The 21,219-nt window shown below is 38.4% G+C and overlaps 1 protein-coding gene across 3 annotated transcripts in view; it reads right to left on the minus strand.

Annotated features, from left to right (window-relative positions):
• myo1ca (myosin Ic, paralog a) overlaps positions 1-21,219 on the minus strand; it is a 45,282-nt gene that overhangs the window by 14,295 nt on the left and 9,768 nt on the right. For 2 of the 3 annotated variants that reach the window (XM_067438486.1, XM_067438484.1), the window contains 7 exons: positions 6,629-6,787; positions 5,809-5,924; positions 4,952-5,150; positions 4,797-4,877; positions 4,357-4,539; positions 605-703; positions 310-423 (listed from right to left, as the gene is read on the minus strand). In XM_067438486.1, coding sequence (XP_067294587.1) covers positions 310-423; positions 605-703; positions 4,357-4,539; positions 4,797-4,877; positions 4,952-5,150; positions 5,809-5,924; positions 6,629-6,754 — 918 coding nt within the window. In that variant the 5' untranslated portion in view covers positions 6,755-6,787. Of the gene's footprint in view, positions 1-309; positions 424-604; positions 704-4,356; positions 4,540-4,796; positions 4,878-4,951; positions 5,151-5,808; positions 5,925-6,628; positions 6,788-15,261; positions 15,589-21,219 lie in introns of those variants that run through there. The other variant, XM_067438483.1, reaches the window with a different exon arrangement.

Below are 21,219 nucleotides of genomic sequence, written 5' to 3' on the forward strand. Positions count from 1 at the left end.
CATGGCAGGTAAAGTTGCAGTAGTCAGTGAGTTATAATGGAAAAATCATTTCAGTTGCCCAGGTCTCCCCTAATTAAACTGACATCTGTATCTGAAATGGAGACCTAAAGCACATTTAAGCTTTGAAAAGTATACATCTTAACAACCTACGGTCACTCTGTTCTTCACACAATAGCACACAACAAACCTGAGACAAGTGACTAATGAGACTGGTATCTAATTCCCCAGAAACAGGTATAAAGTTCAGACATTTATATTGAGACATCACTTGAGACAGGACATTAACTCACTTCTAGCATGAGTACTCACCTGGGACAGATATTGCAGTTGCGGTTCAGTGGTAATGTGTGTTTCTCCCTCCTCATCCTCACCAAACTGTGTGTTACCCAGATGTAAAACACAGGCCACAATCTCCATCAGCGCCTACAGAGGAGAGGGACTTTGTGAGTGTGTGTCCTGACTGTGCCATAATATCTTTAATGTTCATGTGTGTGTGTGTGTGTGTGTGTGTGTGTGTGTGTGTGTGTGTGTGTGTGTGTGTGTGTGTGTGTGTGTGTGTGTGTGTGTGTGTGCATGTGCATGCATGCGTGTGCGTTCTGTTCACCTGTATCTCCTCTTCATGAAAGCCAATGATGGTAAGAGCATTTCTCACAATTTTCCAACCATTCTTATCATTGATAGAGCTCACCCGTGGACAGTTACCCTGAGAGAGAGAGAGAGAGAGAGAGAGAGAGAGAGTATGTTACATACAAAAATACAAAAAACATGCAAACATGGACCTGACAACGTGATAACAGCACATAAATCTGCTCTCTTTAATGGACACACACACATTATATATATACATATACAGCTGGAAAAATTAAGAGACCACTGCAAAATTATCAGTTTCTCTGGTTTTTCCAGGTAATTTTTTGGGTAAAATGAACATTTTTGTTTTATTCTATAAACTACTGACATTTTTTTCCCGAATTCAAAATAAAAATATTGTAATTTAGAACATTTATTTGCCGAAAGCAACAACTGGTCAAAATATCAAAATAGATGTAGTGTTGTCAGACCTCGAATAATGGTAAGAAAACAAGTTAATATTCATTTTTAAAAAACACAACACTCATTTTTCAACTTAGGAAGAGTTCAGAAATCAATGTTTGGTGGAATAACCCTGATTTTGAATCACAGCTTTCATGCTTCTTGGCATGCTCTCCACCAGTCTTTCACATTGACGTTCAGTGATTTTATGCCACTCCTGGTGCAAAAATTCACGCAGCTCGGATTTGTTTGATGGCTTGTGACCATCCATCTTCCTTTTGATCACATTCCAGAGGTTTTCAATGGGGTTCAGGTCTGGAGATTGGGCTGGCCATGACAGGGTCTTGATCTGATGGTCCTCCATCCACACCTTGATTGACCTGGCTGTGTGTCAGAGCAGAAGGAAGCAAGTTTTCTTCCAGGACAACCTTGGACGTGGTTTGATTCATACATCCTTCACAAAGACAAATCTGTCCGATTCCAACCTTGGAATCGCCCCGAGATCATCACCGATCCTCCACCACATTTTTACAGTGGGTACTATGGCTTGTAGGCCTCTCTCTAACCATTAGATGACCAGGTGTTGGACAAATGACCTTACTCCAGTCCTCTACAGTTCAATACTTATGGTCTCTTGCAAACTTCAGCCTGGCTCTTTTTTTGCTCTAGCTTTGCACAACTTCAGCCCTGTCCCTAGGAGCCTGTTTCAAACCATCCTCGCCGTGCACTTCACCCCAGCTGCCTTTTGCCATTCTTTTTGTAGGTCACAATCCTATGGTTGTTGAGGGACATTTCAATGAGTTGTCATTAATTCCGGTCAGTGGAGAGTCATTTTCGCCCTCTGCCGGTCTGTAGCTTTGTTGTCCCCAAGGTCTGCTGCTTGACCTTGTTCTTATGAACCACCGTCTTTGAAATGTTAAGGATGGAAGCACCCTGATGCTCACTGTATCCCTCTGCCAGTAAAGACAGAATTGAAACCTTCTTTTCCACACTCAATACTTTCCTTTTCAACTTTTTTGGCATGGTCAAGTTATTTTTTGATTCCAATTACTTTTGAGGTACTATAGCACTGTTTTTGCCATCCAGCTGGTCCTACTGTAAGAGGATAGTGATGACCACAGAAGTGTTTTTTTTTTTAAATACTTTTCATTATTAAGTAAGATTTGGTTCAGGTGATCACCAAATCAGCACTTCCTTCAGTAGAATGAGGTGTGCCTGTGTTGGAATTCAACAGACATTGTCAAGTCAAGTCAACTTTATTTATATAGCACTTTTATAATAACAATTGTTCCAAAGCAGCTTCACAGTGTTAAACAGGACAATATTGCAACAAAACTTGACTTGGCTGTACAGTCGTTCTGGAGAAAACGGTGTTGTTATCAGCTTATTTTATCATATAGAGACGATGTTGGCAGATCAGTATTAGTTTATACACTTAATTAAGCCCTAATAAATTAATTTTATTTAGATATTTAGTTGAATAACTTACATCGAAATTTTAGTTGGAATGGAATGGCTTCCATACTTGTAGAGATGCTGATTTAAGAAAAAAAAATATATATATACGGTATATACTATATATATATATATATATATATATATATATATATATATATATACAGTCTTGTTCAAAATAATAGCAGTACAATGTGACTAACCAGAATAATCAAGGTTTTTAGAATATTTTTTATTGCTACGTGGCAAACAAGTTACCAGTAGGTTCAGTAGATTGTCAGAAAACAAACAAGACCCAGCATTCATGATATGCACGCTCTTAAGGCTGTGCAATTAGCCAATTAGTTGAAAGGGGTGTGTTCAAAAAAATAACAGTGTCTACCTTTGACTGTACAAACTCAAAACTATTTTGTACAAACATTTTTTTTCTTCTGGGATTTAGCAATCCTGTGAATCACTAAACTAATATTTAGTTGTATGACCACAGTTTTTTAAAACTGCTTGACATCTGTGTGGCATGGAGTCAACCAACTTGTGGCACCTCTCAGCTGTTATTCCACTCCATGATTCTTTAACAACATTCCACAATTCATTCACATTTCTTGGTTTTGCTTCAGAAACAGCATTTTTGATATCACCCCACAAGTTCTCAATTGGATTAAGGTCTGGAGATTGGGCTGGCCACTCCATAACATTAATTTGGTTGGTTTGGAACCAAGACTTTGCCCGTTTACTAGTGTGTTTTGGGTCATTGTCTTGTTGAAACAACCGTTTCAAGGGCATGTCCTCTTCAGCATAGGGCAACATGACCTCTTCAAGTATTTTAACATATGCAAACTGATCCATGATCCCTGGTATGCGATAAATAGGCCCAACACCATAGTAGGAGAAACATGCCCATATCATGATGCTTGCACCCCCATGCTTCACTGTCTTCACTGTGTACTGTGGCTTGAATTCAGAGTTTGGGGGTCGTCTCACAAACTGCCTGTGGCCCTTGGACCCAAAAAGAACAATTTTACTCTCATCAGTCCACAAAATGTTCCTCCATTTCTCTTTAGGCCAGTTGATGTGTTCTTTGGCAAATTGTAACCTCTTCTGCACATGCCTTTTTTTTAACAGAGGGACTTTGCGGGGGATTCTTGAAAATAGATTAGCTTCACACAGACGTCTTCTAACTGTCACAGTACTTACAGGTAACTCCAGACTGTCTTTGATCATCCTGGAGGTGATCATTGGCTGAGCCTTTGCCATTCTGGTTATTCTTCTATCCATTTTGATGGTTGTCTTCCGTTTTCTTCCACGTCTCTCTGGTTTTGCTCTCCATTTTAAGGCATCGGAGATCATTTTAGCTGAACAGCCTATCATTTTTTGCACCTCTTTATAGGTTTTCCCCTCTCTAATCAACTTTTTAATCAAAGTACGCTGTTCTTCTGAACAATGTCTTGAACGACCCATTTTCCTCAGCTTTCAAATGCATGTTCAACAAGTGTTGGCTTCATCCTTAAATAGGGGCCACCTGATTCACACCTGTTTCTTCACAAAATTGATGACCTCAGTGATTGAATGCCACACTGCTATTTTTTTGAACACACCCCTTTCAACTAATTCAACTAATTGCCCAATTGCACAGCCTTAAGAGCGTGCATATCATGAATGCTGGGTCTCACTTGTTTTCTAAGAATCTACTGAACCTACTGGTAACTTGTTTGCCACGTTGCAATAAAAAAATATATACGAAAAACCTTGATTATTCTGGTTAGTCACATTGTACTGCTATTATTTTGAACAATACTGTGTGTATATATATATATATATATATATATACACACACACACACACACACACACACACTTAACACAAACACACCTTAACTAGGTAATGATAATGTTGTGGGTTAGTTTTCTCCAAACCAAGTCTCTTCAAAAGAAGGTCCTCTCCACCCTCCAGCAGCTGATAGAAGATGTGGAAGTTTCTCTCACCATGGTTCTGGTGGGCCACACGAGATTTCTCCAACAGGTAGTTCAGAATGTGACCTCCGATTGGAGCGCCCTGTACATAGACAGAGACAGAAACATGTAACATTTTATAATAGTGTAAAAAGGAAGAATAGCTTTGTTTTGTGTATAAGCCTTTGACAATAATCTGAAAATGCCCAAATATCTGCTGAAATATTAAATATATTGGTCTTTCACTTGTGTGAACATAGCCAAAGTGTAATCAAAGTTGTTTCAATGCGTCCAAAATAGGATCCCTAGATTTAGATTTCACCAAAGGGTTGTAATGTAGTAGATATGGGTTTAATTTACCTTATAGTCAAACTGAATGTCCATGTATTTCCCAAAACGACTTGAGTTGTCATTCCTGAGAGTTTTAGCATTCCCAAAAGCCTGTTGTGACAGAGTGAGACTGACATTTAGCATGCTGTGTACAGAAGATCCTTACAGTGTTTGTGTGTGCTTACCTCCAGTACTGGGTTGGACTGCAACAGTCTCTCTCTGATAGTGTGTGTGTTGTTGCGAGTGGGACAGATGTGTGTGTAGTACTGAAGTATTTTTTTGGAGGCTTCAGTCTTTCCAGCGCCACTCTCTCCAGAAATGAGAATACACTGATCTCTTCTCTCAGTCCGCAGTGCACGGTATGAATTATCCGCCAGGGCAAAACTGAAGTCACACAGACAGATACACTGTTTAATCCCAGATAGCCTAATAAAACCAGTTTAATGTTAAGAATGATGTGTTTCAAAGATGTGAACTGTTCCTCATGTGTGTAAAAACAATCTGTATACGTTGGTTAAAAACACCATACAATTGTTTGACGAGCCATTTTATTTTATTGTATTGACATTTTAATTTTTTTTAAAATAGCCAGTTAGTAACAGAATGACACCATGATTTGCTACTTGCTTGAATCTGAGTGGACAATATTCTGCGTAGTGTAGGATGACACATCAATATTTTTTGTCCCTTTATCTAAATGAGAAGAGAAATTCTAAATGCACGTATGAGCTAAAAGTTCATTTTTAGGTTCATTTTTAGCATTAGCCTCAAAGCTAACAGACATGGACAGAAAACAGCTGTAATCTTTTGAAATTTCTAATAACTGGCAATCTCTAAATCTATCAAACAGCTTGGAATATCATGGTTGTGGGCAAGGATTTCACATGGGTGTGTGTGCGTGTGAATGTGTGTGTAAGTGGAAAGTTGTATGGTCCAGTCTCCGGAATCTCCAGGAAAGTGAGTCATACTTAGAGAATTGGCGGAATGTTCTCAGGGATTCTCATGGCCATGACACACAAACACACACACACTTAGCACTCACATGTGAGGTGAGATCTCATAGAAATTGACTCCTCTGTGGCGCTCCATATTCTGTTTGGAGTAAATCTCCAACTCTCTGTAAGGATTTACTGACACCAGCACTGACCCAATATAAGTCTTATAAAGAGAGAGAGAGAGAGAGAGAGAGACAAAGAAGCAGAAAGAGAAAAAAAGGTGGATAAAAGCAGAAAACCACATAGTTAATGTAAACTACAGTTCAAATGTAAAAAAAAGAGTCTATTTTGCTCACCAAGGTTACTTTATTTGATCAATAAGTAATGTTGTAAAATACTGTTACAAAATATTTGAATTACAATATTTGAATTTTATATATTAAATTGTAATTTATTCATATGATGGCAAAGTTGAATTCTCAGCATCATTACTCCAGTCTTCAGTGTCACATGATCCTTCAGAAATCATTCTAATATCCTGATTTGGTGCTCAAGAAACAGTTCTTATAATTATCATTGTTGAATATATACGCAGAAAACATAATTTGAACTCCCTTTTTTTAAATAGCCAGTTAGTTACAGAATAACACCATGATTTGCTACTTGCTTGAATCTGACTGGACAATATTCTGTGTAGTGCAGGATGACACATCAATATTACAGTTTTTGTGGAAACCATCACAGCCATTTCAGGATTTTTTTGATGATCAGAAAGTTCATGAGAACATAATTTATTGCTTAAATAAATAATAGAAAAAATATATTATATACTTTTAAGCAATATATATTTATACTTTACTATGTACATGGTCATATTTAGCATATTCTGTGTAAGTGTAGTTCAGCTGGTGCTTGTGTATGTCTTACATAAATGAGTCCTTCTCTGTACCGTCGGCGCAGGTTTTCAATGAAAGCAGCTTCACTGTTGTGGTTCCGCAAGAGCATGAAGTCTTGGACACCGACCCGATCTCTTGCTGAGAGAGCACTCTCCATCACTAACCTTACACCCCCTTCTACATCAACCACCTATAGAGAGAGAGAAAGTGAGATTGAAAGTGAAAAAAACACAAAGAGAACACTGATGCAAACACTTACACACAGCAGAGCCACAGTGCAGGAACTGAGAGTGTGTACTCATAACCAGATCCACTTGGAATCTGCGGCCACAGAAATTCTGAAGAAAGTTCCACAGATTTCCGCAGAATTTAAATGCATGTCATTCACAAAGTTGTACACATACCCGCCCCTTATGTTTTTTAAATGCTTTGTTTAATTGGTTGACCATTTTAACTAATAATCTAGTACTACAATCTAGAATACAACACATTCTACCATGTTTTAACCAATATGACAGAATACTGCAGATTTTCCTCCAGAAGTGTGTGGAGATTCCCTATGGACCTGTTCAGTAAATACACAGCAAATGTCAGAATAAGCACACATTAAAAAAAAGACAAATCACACACATTCATGCAAGTACAAATTCACTAAGAAAGGATGCCATGAAACTATTTGGGACTGGTTCCTGACACACAAACACAGTTGTCTGTTTTTCAGAGTTAGTGCTGGTGAATCCAGTGGAAAATCTGACAAGACTTTAAGTGTTTGAGGAAGTGTGTTTTTGGAGTGAGGAAAGAGAGTGTATGTGTGTGTGCTTGCGAGAGAAGCAGGAAGGTCACCTGTGGAAGCACATTCTAGAACAATAATCTGCTGGGAGTGTGAGTGGATGTTCACTTTCCTTGGCTCTGCTCCACTGTTGTTCCACAGATTCTTTTCCAATGAATTGGCGATAAGGGTCGCCTAAAATGCCTAACAAGATTTTAACGACTCACCAGATGCCCCATCGTCAAACACCTGCACTTTCAAATCTCAATCCATTGTTCTTGTAGTCTTGTGTGTTTGTGCTTTGTGTTCTTATGTGCACTACACACTAGGATGCAAACATACTGAACTTGGACAAAAACAAGCTCCTGCAGATAATGATATCCCAGCCTAAAATGAATTCCTCTCTTCATGCTTTCTGTGTTACATTAGTGGTGTTTAATTTGGCCAAGCGTTTTTATACTAAACAAAACAAGTCTATGTTTCTAATCTAGAAAAACAACCCCTTTACAACTCAAAAACAACTTCTGTTCATTCAAGGTTTGTAAGCAATTGTTTGTGATGATCTGTTGTATTCTTATGTTGATCTGCTTTTGTAAGCTGTACTACCTTTTATTTGTTAATGTATTGATGATGTAATGGACATGAACATGGAAGTGTAGTAACACACATCGTTTAAAACTTTCCACACATGCCAGGATGACGAAACTTTGTGTATTTACTAGTTGTCATATCAACATTATTTAGAGAAAAAAATTGCGGCAAAATTAAAAAATCATATCTAAGATATCAATGAACATTTATTTAACCACAGCAAAGTAAATTTATTACGTTTATTTTTAATCTCTGTTTTTTGTGTTTATTTAAAATAAGACAAATCAGATATTATTTTAATCTTATATCTGTTATTTAACAGTTGAGATTGTTCTTTAATGCTGATCAGAAGACCAGCAGAAGACACAAGCCACGGTTTAAATCCTAGTTGTGATTGTGGGGTGCGATGTAACACTGCGTTACAATGAGCCCCTATTAAAACACTAGTCTATATTTTTATTAATTCTTTTGAGAGAAGAAAAGGGTGAACTAACTAATTAGTATTATGTTTTTTCCTATGATGTTACCTATACATAAATGGATCTGCTCCAGTGAGCTCACACTGTGCTGCCGTTTGGACTTTGACCCGAGCGGATAAATATAGTCTGTGTGGCGTGGTTCAAACGAGTAACTGAATTAGTTTTATCGACAACTTCGTCATCTTCGCAAAGTTAGTTTCACATTCAATTTTCTTTCAATGTTCGTCACTGTTTCCACTCATTTGTTCCTTCTCGTGTTGAGTTTTCTTTGCCAGTAGAGCATATACTTTGACGTGCAAGCTAAAAGGCTGCTCACTTACTGGCTGTTGTCACATTTATTTCGGTTGTGTGATTGGTTGTTACATTAATCCAGAGTTTATCATCATTATCGAAATTAATTTTATCACGATTCAATATATTGTTTATTTGCCTAGGCCTAGCGCTACACGACCAGGAAAGCGGAAATGTCGCTGGCGACTAGGGCTGGGTGATATGGCCAAAATTTCGTATCCCGATATAGCTCATTTGATATCCCGATAACGATATACATTACGATATAGCAATTTTTCTGTTAATTCAGTTTATGAATAGTCTATACAGAATTGCAATGTGGAAATGCAGTTTGAAATGATATACAAAACAAATAGGTAAAGGTAGTATGGACTACAACATTTTATTTTATTTAGAACCTTTTTTTCAAGCAAGACTGTTGGTAAAGTTAACACCTGCCTAGGGATGTTAACTGATGACCGTTTGACCGATGGTTGACCGTATCAACGTTAACCGATCAAAATTGTTGGTTAAAAAAAGTGATCTCTAAATTAGGCTATTATACAGTGGACTAAACGCTACTACAGTTAGCCGTCTCATTCCAAAATCTTTTTGTGTGAAGTGAACAAATCCCTCGCACTCAATTTTTCATAACTCGCCTGTTTGTACTTAATAAACCAATAAAAAGCCATTGTCCTCAGATTACAAACAAGCTCCTCGGCGGCGCGTTTGCGGGACTCGTGTTTCGTGCTGTGGGGGATTTTAAAAAAGTGTCGTAAGGGGAAGGGAGGCGGCAGCGCTAGGATTAGCTAGAGAAAGAGAGAGAGAGAGAGAGAGAGAGAGAGAGAGAGAGAGAGAGAGCGCGCGGCTCGCGGCTGTTATTTCAAATAGCGCAGCATATTTTAAACTAATCGGTTAACCGGTTTCAAATGGCTTAATGAGGCTCAGTGGTTGGTCAAGAAAATGTTTAGTTTTCGCCATCCCTACACCTGCAATTAAAATATTTCAATATATGGCTATATGGTGTGCCACGCGTAAAAGCCCATTGCAGCGTCTGTGTCTGAAGTTTGTTTTGAGCGCTTATGCCACCACTCTGGTATAATTACTCTGAGAATTACCCTGGTCTGAACCGCGTCTACTACCGTCTTCCTCCATGTCTGTTTATGTATTGCAGCGTGCATGGGCATGCCGTGGCGTGAGGTGCATCTTGACGTAAAATTCTGCCTAAACGCCTTATAAAACGATAGACATTTTCTATCGTCCAGACGATATATTTCGTCATATCGCCCAGCCCTACTGGCGACTGTGACATAATAAAAGCCTTGGTGCTCAAGAGGCATGCATTGCGTTTTCTCTTATTAACAATCGCTCCAGCAGCCTTGCTCAGCTCCCACAACACTCGGTCCTGCCCTGCTTCATTTTACAGTAACGTTAATAATCGCATCCATGAACATGATTTCTGCCAGAGTCCTATCTCGATTCTTTCCCACCGGCTGTGAGGTGAAGACCACATGTCCCAAGATGCTGCGCTCAAACTTGGTGTCATCAAATACGCCTTTGTTTTGAATAGGCACCGTCTAGCAGACGGAAAAAATTACATAGTGTACCTTTAAAAGCAGACTGATAAAAGAAAAAGGCACCCTGAATTAGTCACCTAAATACCATTGAAATACATGGACAAAACACTGATGTGCATGTTTGAAAAGAAAGTAATGTTGTAATAAATAAAAAATTCAGATTCCAAGCTGCTGAAGTTTAAGGCTGCATGGCTAAAAAGTGCACAAAGCAAACTGTTGCTAAGACAAAAGTAAGGAAAGCTCAAACAGCTAAAGGGTACAGGCTCTCAGATTTCACCTGCATGAAGGATTTCTTAAAGGAACTACATAACTTCTTTAAAAACAACATGGATATCACAACAGACTTCAACTAGGCAGACACCACAAACTACTGTATAGCTGGAGGAATATATTGAGCAGGTCTGCTAAAAGTTGCAGAGTTGATGGGTGGCAATGATTATTAGAGAAAGCAACTTTTTAATTGAGCAATAATAAAGAACCAAATGAAGATGGCAACACAGAGCTGAGCAGCAGATATACACTAAAGACCACAAACAAAACACGGTTGGTTCTGTTTGTGCTGTTATGAGATCCATTTCAGGATCATTTTTGTCATTCTATTTATCTCAGGCCCTGTTTACAGGCTCGGCTGTCTAGCTTAGTTGTTGAAAGAAGGGAGTGGGAGGTCTGGAAGGTTGGGCCAAGCTCATAATCACTGGCCTCCTTGTGGAGCTGGGCCTGTTTAAACCCGGACCTGATACATGAATAACATTAATCCCCGTCAGCCGTGACACATTACTGTTTACACCTAGGGCCAGATTTACTAACAGCTTGATCAGGCGCAAGCCCTCTTTTGCCGTTATTGTCAGGATTTACTAAAGACACAGTGAAAAGATAGTACTGAAAAGGTATGGACAGGGTTATTTTTGCAATTTAAATGAATCATGCGGGATGAATCATGCGAAAGACATTTAGATAGCTTTCATAAATGAGGCTTGGAAAAAAACATTACTGGTGTTCAGTGTTTGGGAAAACTCATTACAAACAACTTGAATTACATAATCAGAATACTTTTTCAAGTAACTAGTAAAGTAACGCATTGCTTTTAAATTTACTACTTAAGCAAAAATGACTTTAGATCATTTGTTTTTATTAGTGAAGAAAGTGTTAAACTATGTATTTTTCTGCAATCCAGAGTGGCAGTGGCAGCAAATGTTTGTTTGAGCTGCACCCTCTACTGTACGCGCATGAATATGCATTTCCGTCAGCCTTATTATCTAAATTTTGGTGTGAAAGGGCCTTTACTTTACATTTGCCCCAAAATACAACTTTTTGTTTTATACATGTGAGGAAAAGTAATGCAAAAGTAATGTAATGCATTACTTTCCTAAAAAGAAATTCAATTAGTTACGCATTACTTTTAAAAGTAACTTTCCCCACCATTGCTGTTGTGCAACTTGAGACAAAAAAACGCCTCCGCCAACTGACAAATTTTAAGATATATCAGTGCAAGTTGCTTTAAGTTTACAGCTCAAACATGCAATTCAGTCTGGGACAAGGCTTAAGCCGTCTCTGTGAAACCAGGGGATTGTATTTTAAATGTAACCAATATTTAAAACACTTGTTTTAGTGCAAAGGTTGACTGATTGATTCAGTAGATGATTCTTAGCTGCTGCCCACAATGCATCAGGACAGATTAGCAACAACAAATACAATGTGGTCACATGCAACTTAATAATAGTAATTTCCTGCAATTTAATTCAGATGAAACTGAATTTTTAATTATTGGACAGAAAAGCTCCACAAGTAGTAACCTAGAATACTGTCTAACACTTGATGACTGCTCTGTCAAGCACTCGTCGTCAGTGAGGAACCTGGGTGTGCTCTTTGATACCAATCTCTCATTTGAAAGCCACGTTTCTAGCATCAGTAAAACTGCATTCTAACATCTTAAAAATATATCTAAATTACGGCATGCTTTTAATGCAAAATGCTAAACAGTTAGTACATGCGTTCATGAGCTCAAGACTAGATTTATGTAATGATCTACTGGGTGGTTGCCCTGCTCGCCTAATAAACAAACTCCAACTAGTCCAAAACGCAGCAGCTCGAGTTCTTATTAGAACCAGGAAGTATATAAGGCCAGTTCTGTCAACACTGCACTGGCTCCCTATTAAACATTGCATACATTTTAAAATCTTACTTATTACTTACAAAGCACTAAATGGTTTAGCTCCCCAGTACTTGAGCGAGCTCTTAACACATTATACTCCATCACGTCTATTGCGGTCTCAAAACTCTGGCCAGTTGATAATACCTAGAATATCTAAATCAACTGCAGGCCGTCGATCCTTTTCTTTTTTAGCACCTAAACTCTGGAACTAGCATTGTTCAGAAAGCAGACACACTCTGTCTATCTAGACTAAAAACGCATCTATTTACTATGGCATACACATAGAACATTTTTAACTTACATTATTCAAATCAATTAACTTATTTTTATGCTGCATTATAAGTCGGCCAGAACCAGGAACACTCCGATCTTTCAAATATTCATATTCTTGTGTAATCGACGTGCCATCCTCCATAAACCGGTCTCTTGCGTGATACCCAGAAAATTTGACTATTCCAATCTAGTGTTGTCACGATACCAAAATTATGACTTCGATACGATATCAGACTAAAATATCGATATATCGATACTAAATCGATACCACAGTAAAATAAATAAATAAATAAATAAGATAAGATGCTTAATATGACAACAGAACTTGTTTTTATTCATTGTTATTTTTTACTAAAAATTCATGTGGCCAGCATGTTCCTTAGGGTTGGGCATCGTTTTGATTTGAACAATTATTGATCAATTGATCAATTACTATTAAAATTATCTCACAAATTTTTGCTATCTCAATGTATTTTTTTTACAATGGGGTAATTGTGTTGCAATAGCTTACACACAGCACAAGAAAGCTTGATTTCGAATGGTAAATTTAATTTAAAAAGACGAGTAAACAGTAATAAAATAAGAACAAATAAACAGATTACAAACAATAGCACAAATAAATGCAATAGAATAGAAGATACAAATTAAACAGACTGCTTTATTTTTTCAGGTAAGTCTAACATTCAGATAAGAAACTGAATTAAAAAAATGCATAGTAATTACATTTAAAACAACATTGGATAATGTTCTTTGTAAAAAATTCAATAGCGTACAGATGAAACTATTAAAGTTATACAAGTTGATCAGTGAAGAGCAGTTGATCGTTTGTCTTTTTGTAGTTTGAATAGCAAATGACTGCGGTCCCTTTAAGACTAACAGACGCATGGATCCTAAACACTGTTCCTGTTACTCGTTCTTCCTGAACAGTTTGCGACTGTGTTTACGTTAATACTCTTCCAGATGTGCACTGATAATTCTTTGAGTTATTTGACCAATAATAAGCTGGAAAAGGAAGCAAATGTTTGCACTTGTATCATGTCAGAGGCGGCTTTATTACGGTAGGCTATGTGTGTGCGCTTCAGATGTGGAGCACGAAATCTGCGGGGATTAGTAGAATTAATTTATGTGCAATCCCGCGCGAAATTCAGACTGATCACACACTAACACTAACACACTGTCATGAGGAAAAAGTCCAGCAGAACGCACGTTCGCCGTGCTCAGAGGTTAACCAGGCTGAGTGAGAATATGCCGGTGTGTGTCAACTCGCTTTCGGTCGGAGAGGAGAGCGCAGCTGGTATCGATACTGTAAAAACTGAGAATCGTATCGTTTCAGATATTCCAGTATCGATATATATCGAAATATCGATATTTTTGACAACACTATTCCAATCTAATATGATTTCTGACCTTTAAGGTTGCCAGAATAATAATCTTACACTGTTTAATAATAGGCCAGAGGAGAACTGGCACCTCGACTGACCCTGGTTTCTCCCCAGGTTTATATTTCTCCATCATGCCCTGATGGAGTTTTGGTTCCTTGCCACTGTCGCATTTGGCTTGGCTTGCTCAGTTAGGGACACTAAAATTATGATTATGAAAAAAAAAAAAAAAAAGTTATTAAACTAAATATACAAATTATATATACAAAAAATATGATAAATTAAAATAAGCTGATAACATCACAGTCGCCCAGTCCAGAATGATTGTACAGCCCAGTCAAGTTTTGTTGCAATATTGTCCTGTTTAACACTGTGAAGCTGCTTTGAAACAATCGTCATTGTAAAAGTGCTATATAAATAAAGTTGCTTGATTGACATGCATTTTTGACTACCTCCAAATGAAGTTTGAGTGACTGTATCACAAAACATTTTAGACACCTTTTACATCTGCAATTGCCCAAAACTGAAGAAATGCCAGATGCAAAATAGATCTCAAGTTGATTAAGTTTGTCATATATAAATGATAAAATTATAATTAAGTTTGTCATGTGACTTAAATCACAAGTTCCTGTACGTTTATCACACATTGTCTATCCAACAAAAGAATTCTGATTAAGTTTGAGGGCTCTGTCTGTATTGTATTTCAAAAGCAGCAGCCTGTGGACACGATTCCTACAGCTGAGAATGTGGGTACTGTACTCCCTGAGGGAGGTGCACTACAGCTTTGCTGTATAATCTGGCACTGAGCCGTTTCTCTAAGCTTTTTCTGAGTTTATATGTCGCCAGCTCTTCCATATAAGGTCCGTTTTGTGCTCTGCAGCCCATATGAGTGATTTCTGGCTAGGACAATAAGATAGGCTCTTAGGAAAGATATGTGTCACCATAGCTATGCATGACATGCTGTGCATAAAGGAGTGGCAAATCAACAACAGAACTCTCACTCACTCAAACAATCAGAAAAATATTTTTACATTTTAAATATTATATACAATGAAAACACCAAGTGGGACATTGGTTTTCACCCTTACGAACTAAAAGATCACTGTTTGAATACAGGAATACAGACATATACGACACACCCACATAGTCAGATGTAATTAACAAGAAGTCTTACCCTGCGGCGGTACTTCATCCTTCTTCCTCTTTCACTCTCTCTCTCTCTCTTTAAGGGAATCCCTCACACCTGATGTTTATGTACTAATAATCTTCAGGGTGTGTCTGAGAAATCTTTGTGTGCATCTTATCACATGCAGGTAGTCCCTCTTGGTTCAACATTTGACACACTCCAAAATGTACCCTGTCATATACTGAAGCACATGCACAACCATTTCATACATGCTCTACGCTTGCACACTAATAGAGCTCTCCTCTCTCTCTCTAACTAAAACAAATGTATTCGTTCTCTGCTCTGTTGCTCTAGAAGTCCATGAAGGGAAAACTTTGATGACAGTCTCCCACACCCAAAGCCCCACCCACAGATGATTAGTCAAAAGACCACTTCACAAACAAAATACTTCTCTCTCACTCTCTCTCTCTCTCTCTCTCTCTCTCTCTCTCTCTCTCTCTCTCTCTCTCTCTCTCCTGTTATCAGACTTTCTTGCATGACTTTGTAAGTCAATCCTGGTCAGGCTCTCCCTCACTTTTTCCTATTTTCAATAGATCTCATAGTTTACATTTCCACCATCTGCCATCCTTCTCTTTTTTCCTTTGCACACAGAAAAAAAAGCAGGGCTGAGTCATCCCTTACTAGGGAAGGGAAGGGAAAAGGGGTTGCCCGTTTAGCTTTTGGACTTGAAGCAAATAAACAATGAGAAAGAGTCAGGAAAAATAGTCTTACATCTTCTGATTACTGACACGACACACAAACATGACTATAGGCTATTAAAATTGCCAAACAAACGTCATACATTCAACCTCTAAAAAAAGGATCTTCCCTCCCTTTCGCTCTTTTCCCTCTTCAATCCCTCCCTCTTTTTCCTCACACGCTCAGGCACATTTGTAACAAATGATCACTGAATGGCTGTCAGATGCATGGAGATCATTCGTCAGAGAAAGACTATTTGTCTCTCTTGTGTGCCTTTTTTGTTTTCCTTCCATCTCTCTCTCTCTCAAAATTACAAACAGATGAAGTACAGAAACCCTGCAAACACAAAAGCCTTTCCAAATGAATTTTTTTTTACCACAGTTACATTGGACAAGCAGTGCTTAAAAGAGTGCTGATACTGATTACAACAGCACTGGGACATTTAAAAGTTATAGTGCAAGTATCTGCAGAGTTGTGAAAAATATGCTCAGTGTTTTCACACACCTCATATTCAGAGTGGGCAGAAAACAGGAAAAAACAAACCTGAAGTTGATTAAAGAGTAATCAAAAAACATTTTGAGCAAGGAAAGGAAATTGCTGTACTCCATGCTGTTCTATTCTAAGCAACATGCAAAGACTGATGATAATTCGTTTGGAACTATTTTAATGGACACTGCATACCTATGGTTCCACTAAAATCTTAGTGCTACATGAGCTTCTGGCTTAGTATTCTTCCATTGCAAACTGTTATTAGCAAACTCTTTCTGTCAAATCACAACTAATTACATTATAATGTAGTACATAGTAAACAAAACATTTTAATATATATATATATATATATATATATATATATATATATATATATATATATATATATATATATATATATATATATATATAAAATGTTACTTAAATGTTATGCTTAATTTTCTCAAAAATTCCATACATTGTTCTGCACTGGTAGTTGCAACAGCCACTGAGGCTAAGTGTGGAAGCAATCATGCAATCCATTATCAGCATGACCAAATTAAAGCCATGCTAATTTTTAGTAGAAGAGTGAGACTGCATGTGTGACATTGTTTACAATAGTGCCCCTATTGTTATTTTAAAGGATTCAAATTTTGTTTTGGAGGTCTCCTACAAAGCAATGTTTACATGCAAAGGTTTCATAATTACACATCACCACACTTTAGTGATTCTCAAACGCCTCGACGGATGAATTAGTCCCTCTAAATATCCTTTCTAGGAGCCTACTCTGATCTAATTGTTCAGATGGCTCAGTCTGTTGTGGTTGATCTACCAAGTACAGCACGTTTCGGAATTTACACACCATTACCATAACTGAACTCCAGCTCCGTAAAGCTCACCATTTGTACACACTGTGAAAACAGTAACAATGATGTCGATTTAACCATATCAACCCAAGTCTGATTATGAAGCATTGGAAGAACATACATACAATCTGCAGACCCAGTTTTAGGTAATACTGCAGCCCACAGCTAATTTACAGTAGCATTTCAGTCATTAAGACAGTAATAAGTGTTAGGAAACTTACACAATATAAAACACGAAACTAGGCTACATCTTTTAAACACCCAGTAAAAAATATACACATCAATAAATATTTATAGGTTGTGATTCTGAGGAGCAAGCTGGTCCAAATAAACTGACTACTGACCCATCTTTCAAGAGCAAGCATTTTGTGAATCCTGTGTTGTTCTCCTGAGATTTGAAAAGCAGTCGCAAGTAAAAATATAGTTGCAAGCAGCCATTATCGGGGCCAAGCGCAAATAAGAAGACAAGACATGCCAGCATGTGTCAAATTAACTGCAACATTGACTACGTTTACATGGACAGCAGTAATCTAATTATTGACCTTATTCTAAATAAGACAATATTCTGATTAAGGGGTTTACATGAGTTGCTTTTAGAGTACTCCGTTCATGTTCCCGTTTTACATGTGATAGAACATAGATTGATTATGGCACGTCATTACGTCCCCATGCCACGCTATGTTCTCCAACGTCCAATCATAGCGTGACTTTGGCAGGTCTGTTAATTTTATGGGCTCAGGAAACTCTCTAACTTCACCTGCGGGTGTCGCTGTCTGACAGTGTTACTTTACATTAAAGAGGGGGTGAAATGCTGTTTCATGCATACTGAGCTTTTTACACCTTTAAAGACTTGGATTCCCATCCTAAACATAGACAAAGTTTCAAAAACTAATGTTGGACGTTTGATGGAGTATTTCTGTGTTAAAAATACACCTTCCGGTTTCTCACAAGTTTCGGCGAGTTTTTTTCGAGTATGGGTCTACTTGACGTTAAATAGATCGGAAGGTCCTTGTATGGGCCGTACGGGCTCTTCTCCCGGTAGGGTGCGCGCGCGTAACTAGAGGGAGAGAGAGGAAATGCACGCCGTAAACAGTCTCTCAGCTGCAGATCCAGTCGTCCGTGAACACTTATGACGCGCCGCGCTCCACTTTATTCCTATGGGTGACGTCGAGCGACTTCAACGCTTCAGCACAGTATTCCGGGAAGGCAGCGCTGCATTTGAACCGATTTGAACGCAGAAATGACGGGAAGCTTCAAGGCATCGCTTCAGTCGCGTCGCAAAGTGGATTTCCACGGTCACTGCTGTCACAGGACTTCACCAAATCATACCAAAGAAGTGTGTTTTTGACAGAGCGGTCCCAGCGATAAAGATTCGGTTCTGCTTTGGAAGCAGCCGGTGAGTAAATCAACTTCAAATGTCTCTGCTATTGGCTACCGTCGCATGAGTAAACATCAGTAAACGATACCATCGCGTGCTTCGTCATTCAAATGCGCTAACGGTTACTCCATTGTTGTTCTGTATAACACTAGTCTGACTCTGACGTGCAAAACCGTTTTGCTTGCTACCTCTAAGGTCTAGTCACATACAATAGTCCATAAACCGAATCATGTCCTCATAAACTGCGCGTAAAGACATACAAAGGCCCCTAAATACAGTCCATACCACAGAGACGGACATCCTGATGTTGCCGTTTCTCCCGTTCAATTTTTTTCAGCCTCAGATTTGATTGTGAATCATTATCTGTATTAGCTGAGATAGCGATGGGTTTCTCCACGCTTGAGGACGTCACCGCTTTGTGCACATTCGTCATTCTTTAGCTCCGCCCACACGATACGCCTCCAGGCGCTCGTTTTTTTCCAGAAAGCCTCGGTACAGCCCATATTTCTTTTATAAATATGATAAAACTAAAGACTTTTCGGAGATATGAAGGATGCAATACTACTCTATAGGTACTCAAGATTGACATGAGATTGACTGAAACTGAGTGTTTCACCCCCCCCCCCTTTAAGAAGTATAAAAAACATGCGTTTTTATAATGTTTTATATACATTTACGTTGATTTATTTTTGTAATATTATGTATTCTCTTTCTGTTTTTATTGAAGAGACACTACCCCTCTTTCCTCCTTATTGGCAGCCTACATTTAAAATAATAGCTTTGATTAATGATTAAAAAGGTTTAAAAATCGCGACTGTTTGGATTGTTTTTCCTGGCATCGAGCCACAGGCGTTCACTGAATGACCCATCTGGTTTGCGATTACAGATACAAACTTATTGTATTTTACTTTTACAATGAGCATAATAATTACAACAAAAATAAAAATATAGAGAGAGGACGCAGTGTTCAGAATGAACAGTCAAGTAAAACACACACGCCCATAGCAACGCGTTATGGCAACGACATTTCAGACTGACAGATACGTAAAAGATAAACGGGACTTTTCCGCTATTTGTTCTGGTTTGTAGACGTTATATTAATTATAATTCCAATTCTGTTTTATTGGCCACAATATTATCGATGATTGTTGAAAGAGGCACTTTTGATTAATTTTCAAAAAGGGCAGAGGCTCGAACCCACAAAGCCTCCCCTCTGCACTTCCCCGGTGTGCGTAACGTTATGTGTCCTGTCACAAAATGCGGCGAAATCGCTGACACAACATTAATAGTTAGATTAAGGTGTGTACATGTCTCCGATAATGCGACTAAAACAGGCATACTCCACATGTCTTAATCCGATTTATGTTTAGTTAGATTATGACTTTAATCAGATTACGGTAATTAGAAATCGCTGTCTACATGGTAGCCTCTTAATCAGAGTATTGTCTTAATCAGATTAATATCGGAGTATTGTTGTCCATGTAAACGTAGTCAATGAGCCATGACCTATTAAAGGGGGGGGTGAAATGCTGTTTCATGCATACTGATCTTTTTACACTGTTAAAGACTTGGAATCCCATACTAAACATAGACAAAGTTTCAAAAGTTAAGGTGGACGTTTGATGGGAGTATTTCTTTGTCAAAAATACTACTTCCGGTTAGTCATAAGTTTCGGCAAGTTTTTTTCTATCATGGGTCCACTTGACGTTAAAAGGTCGGAATTTCCTTGTATGGGCCTTACGGAAAATTCTACCGGAAGAGCGTGAGAGAGCGAAAGCAACAGGCTACGCCCATCAAAGCGGGGCTCGTAGGCTGCGCTGCACAGGTGATGTGACTTCAAGAAATTAACAATGTCACCAAAAAAGTGCGTTTTTGGTTGCCAGACCAAGACAGTCCTGTACAGATTGCCAAAAAACCCCGCGTTAAGGCAACAGTGGATGTAATTTGCTTTTCCAGATCAACAACTGAGTTGCCCAAAGGTTTAATGTCTGTTCACTGCATTTCGGTGCCGACTGTTTCATAAACAAGGCCCAGCTCGACGCCGGATTTTCCGATCGCCTAATGCTGAAGGATGGAGCAGTCCCAACGATAAAGGTCCCAACGTTAGAACCGCAGGCGGTGAGTGAGACTGCTTCAAATGTCTGTGTTTTTGCCTATGCCCATCAAGTAGCCCAAACATGATCACGTATAGTTAATTGATCAATGGAGCATGCGATGTGTAGTGCGTGTACATTTGTTTAGCTGGCCACTATATGTGTAACTTTATGTTTGTGTATTGTAAAAGCACTCCAAACAACAATACACAAAGAGTGGGGAAATATGTTGAACTAAATAAGCGCGCTTCTTCATTCAAATGCGCTACTATTCCATGTCTTTCTATGTAAACACTAGCCTGCCGTGCAAAACCAGTCCGCTTACTAAAATTGTCTACACAAACCAGGTGTAAACACACACACACACACGTGCACAACTGCACTTCCCACATGTACACCTTCAAAGACAAAAATACGACGATATAATTCAAGTATAAATATGTAAATAACACAAGTTGTACCA

This window comes from Pseudorasbora parva, chromosome 3 (assembly GCF_024679245.1).
Source record: "Pseudorasbora parva isolate DD20220531a chromosome 3, ASM2467924v1, whole genome shotgun sequence".
NCBI classification, from domain to species: domain Eukaryota; kingdom Metazoa; phylum Chordata; class Actinopteri; order Cypriniformes; family Gobionidae; genus Pseudorasbora; species Pseudorasbora parva.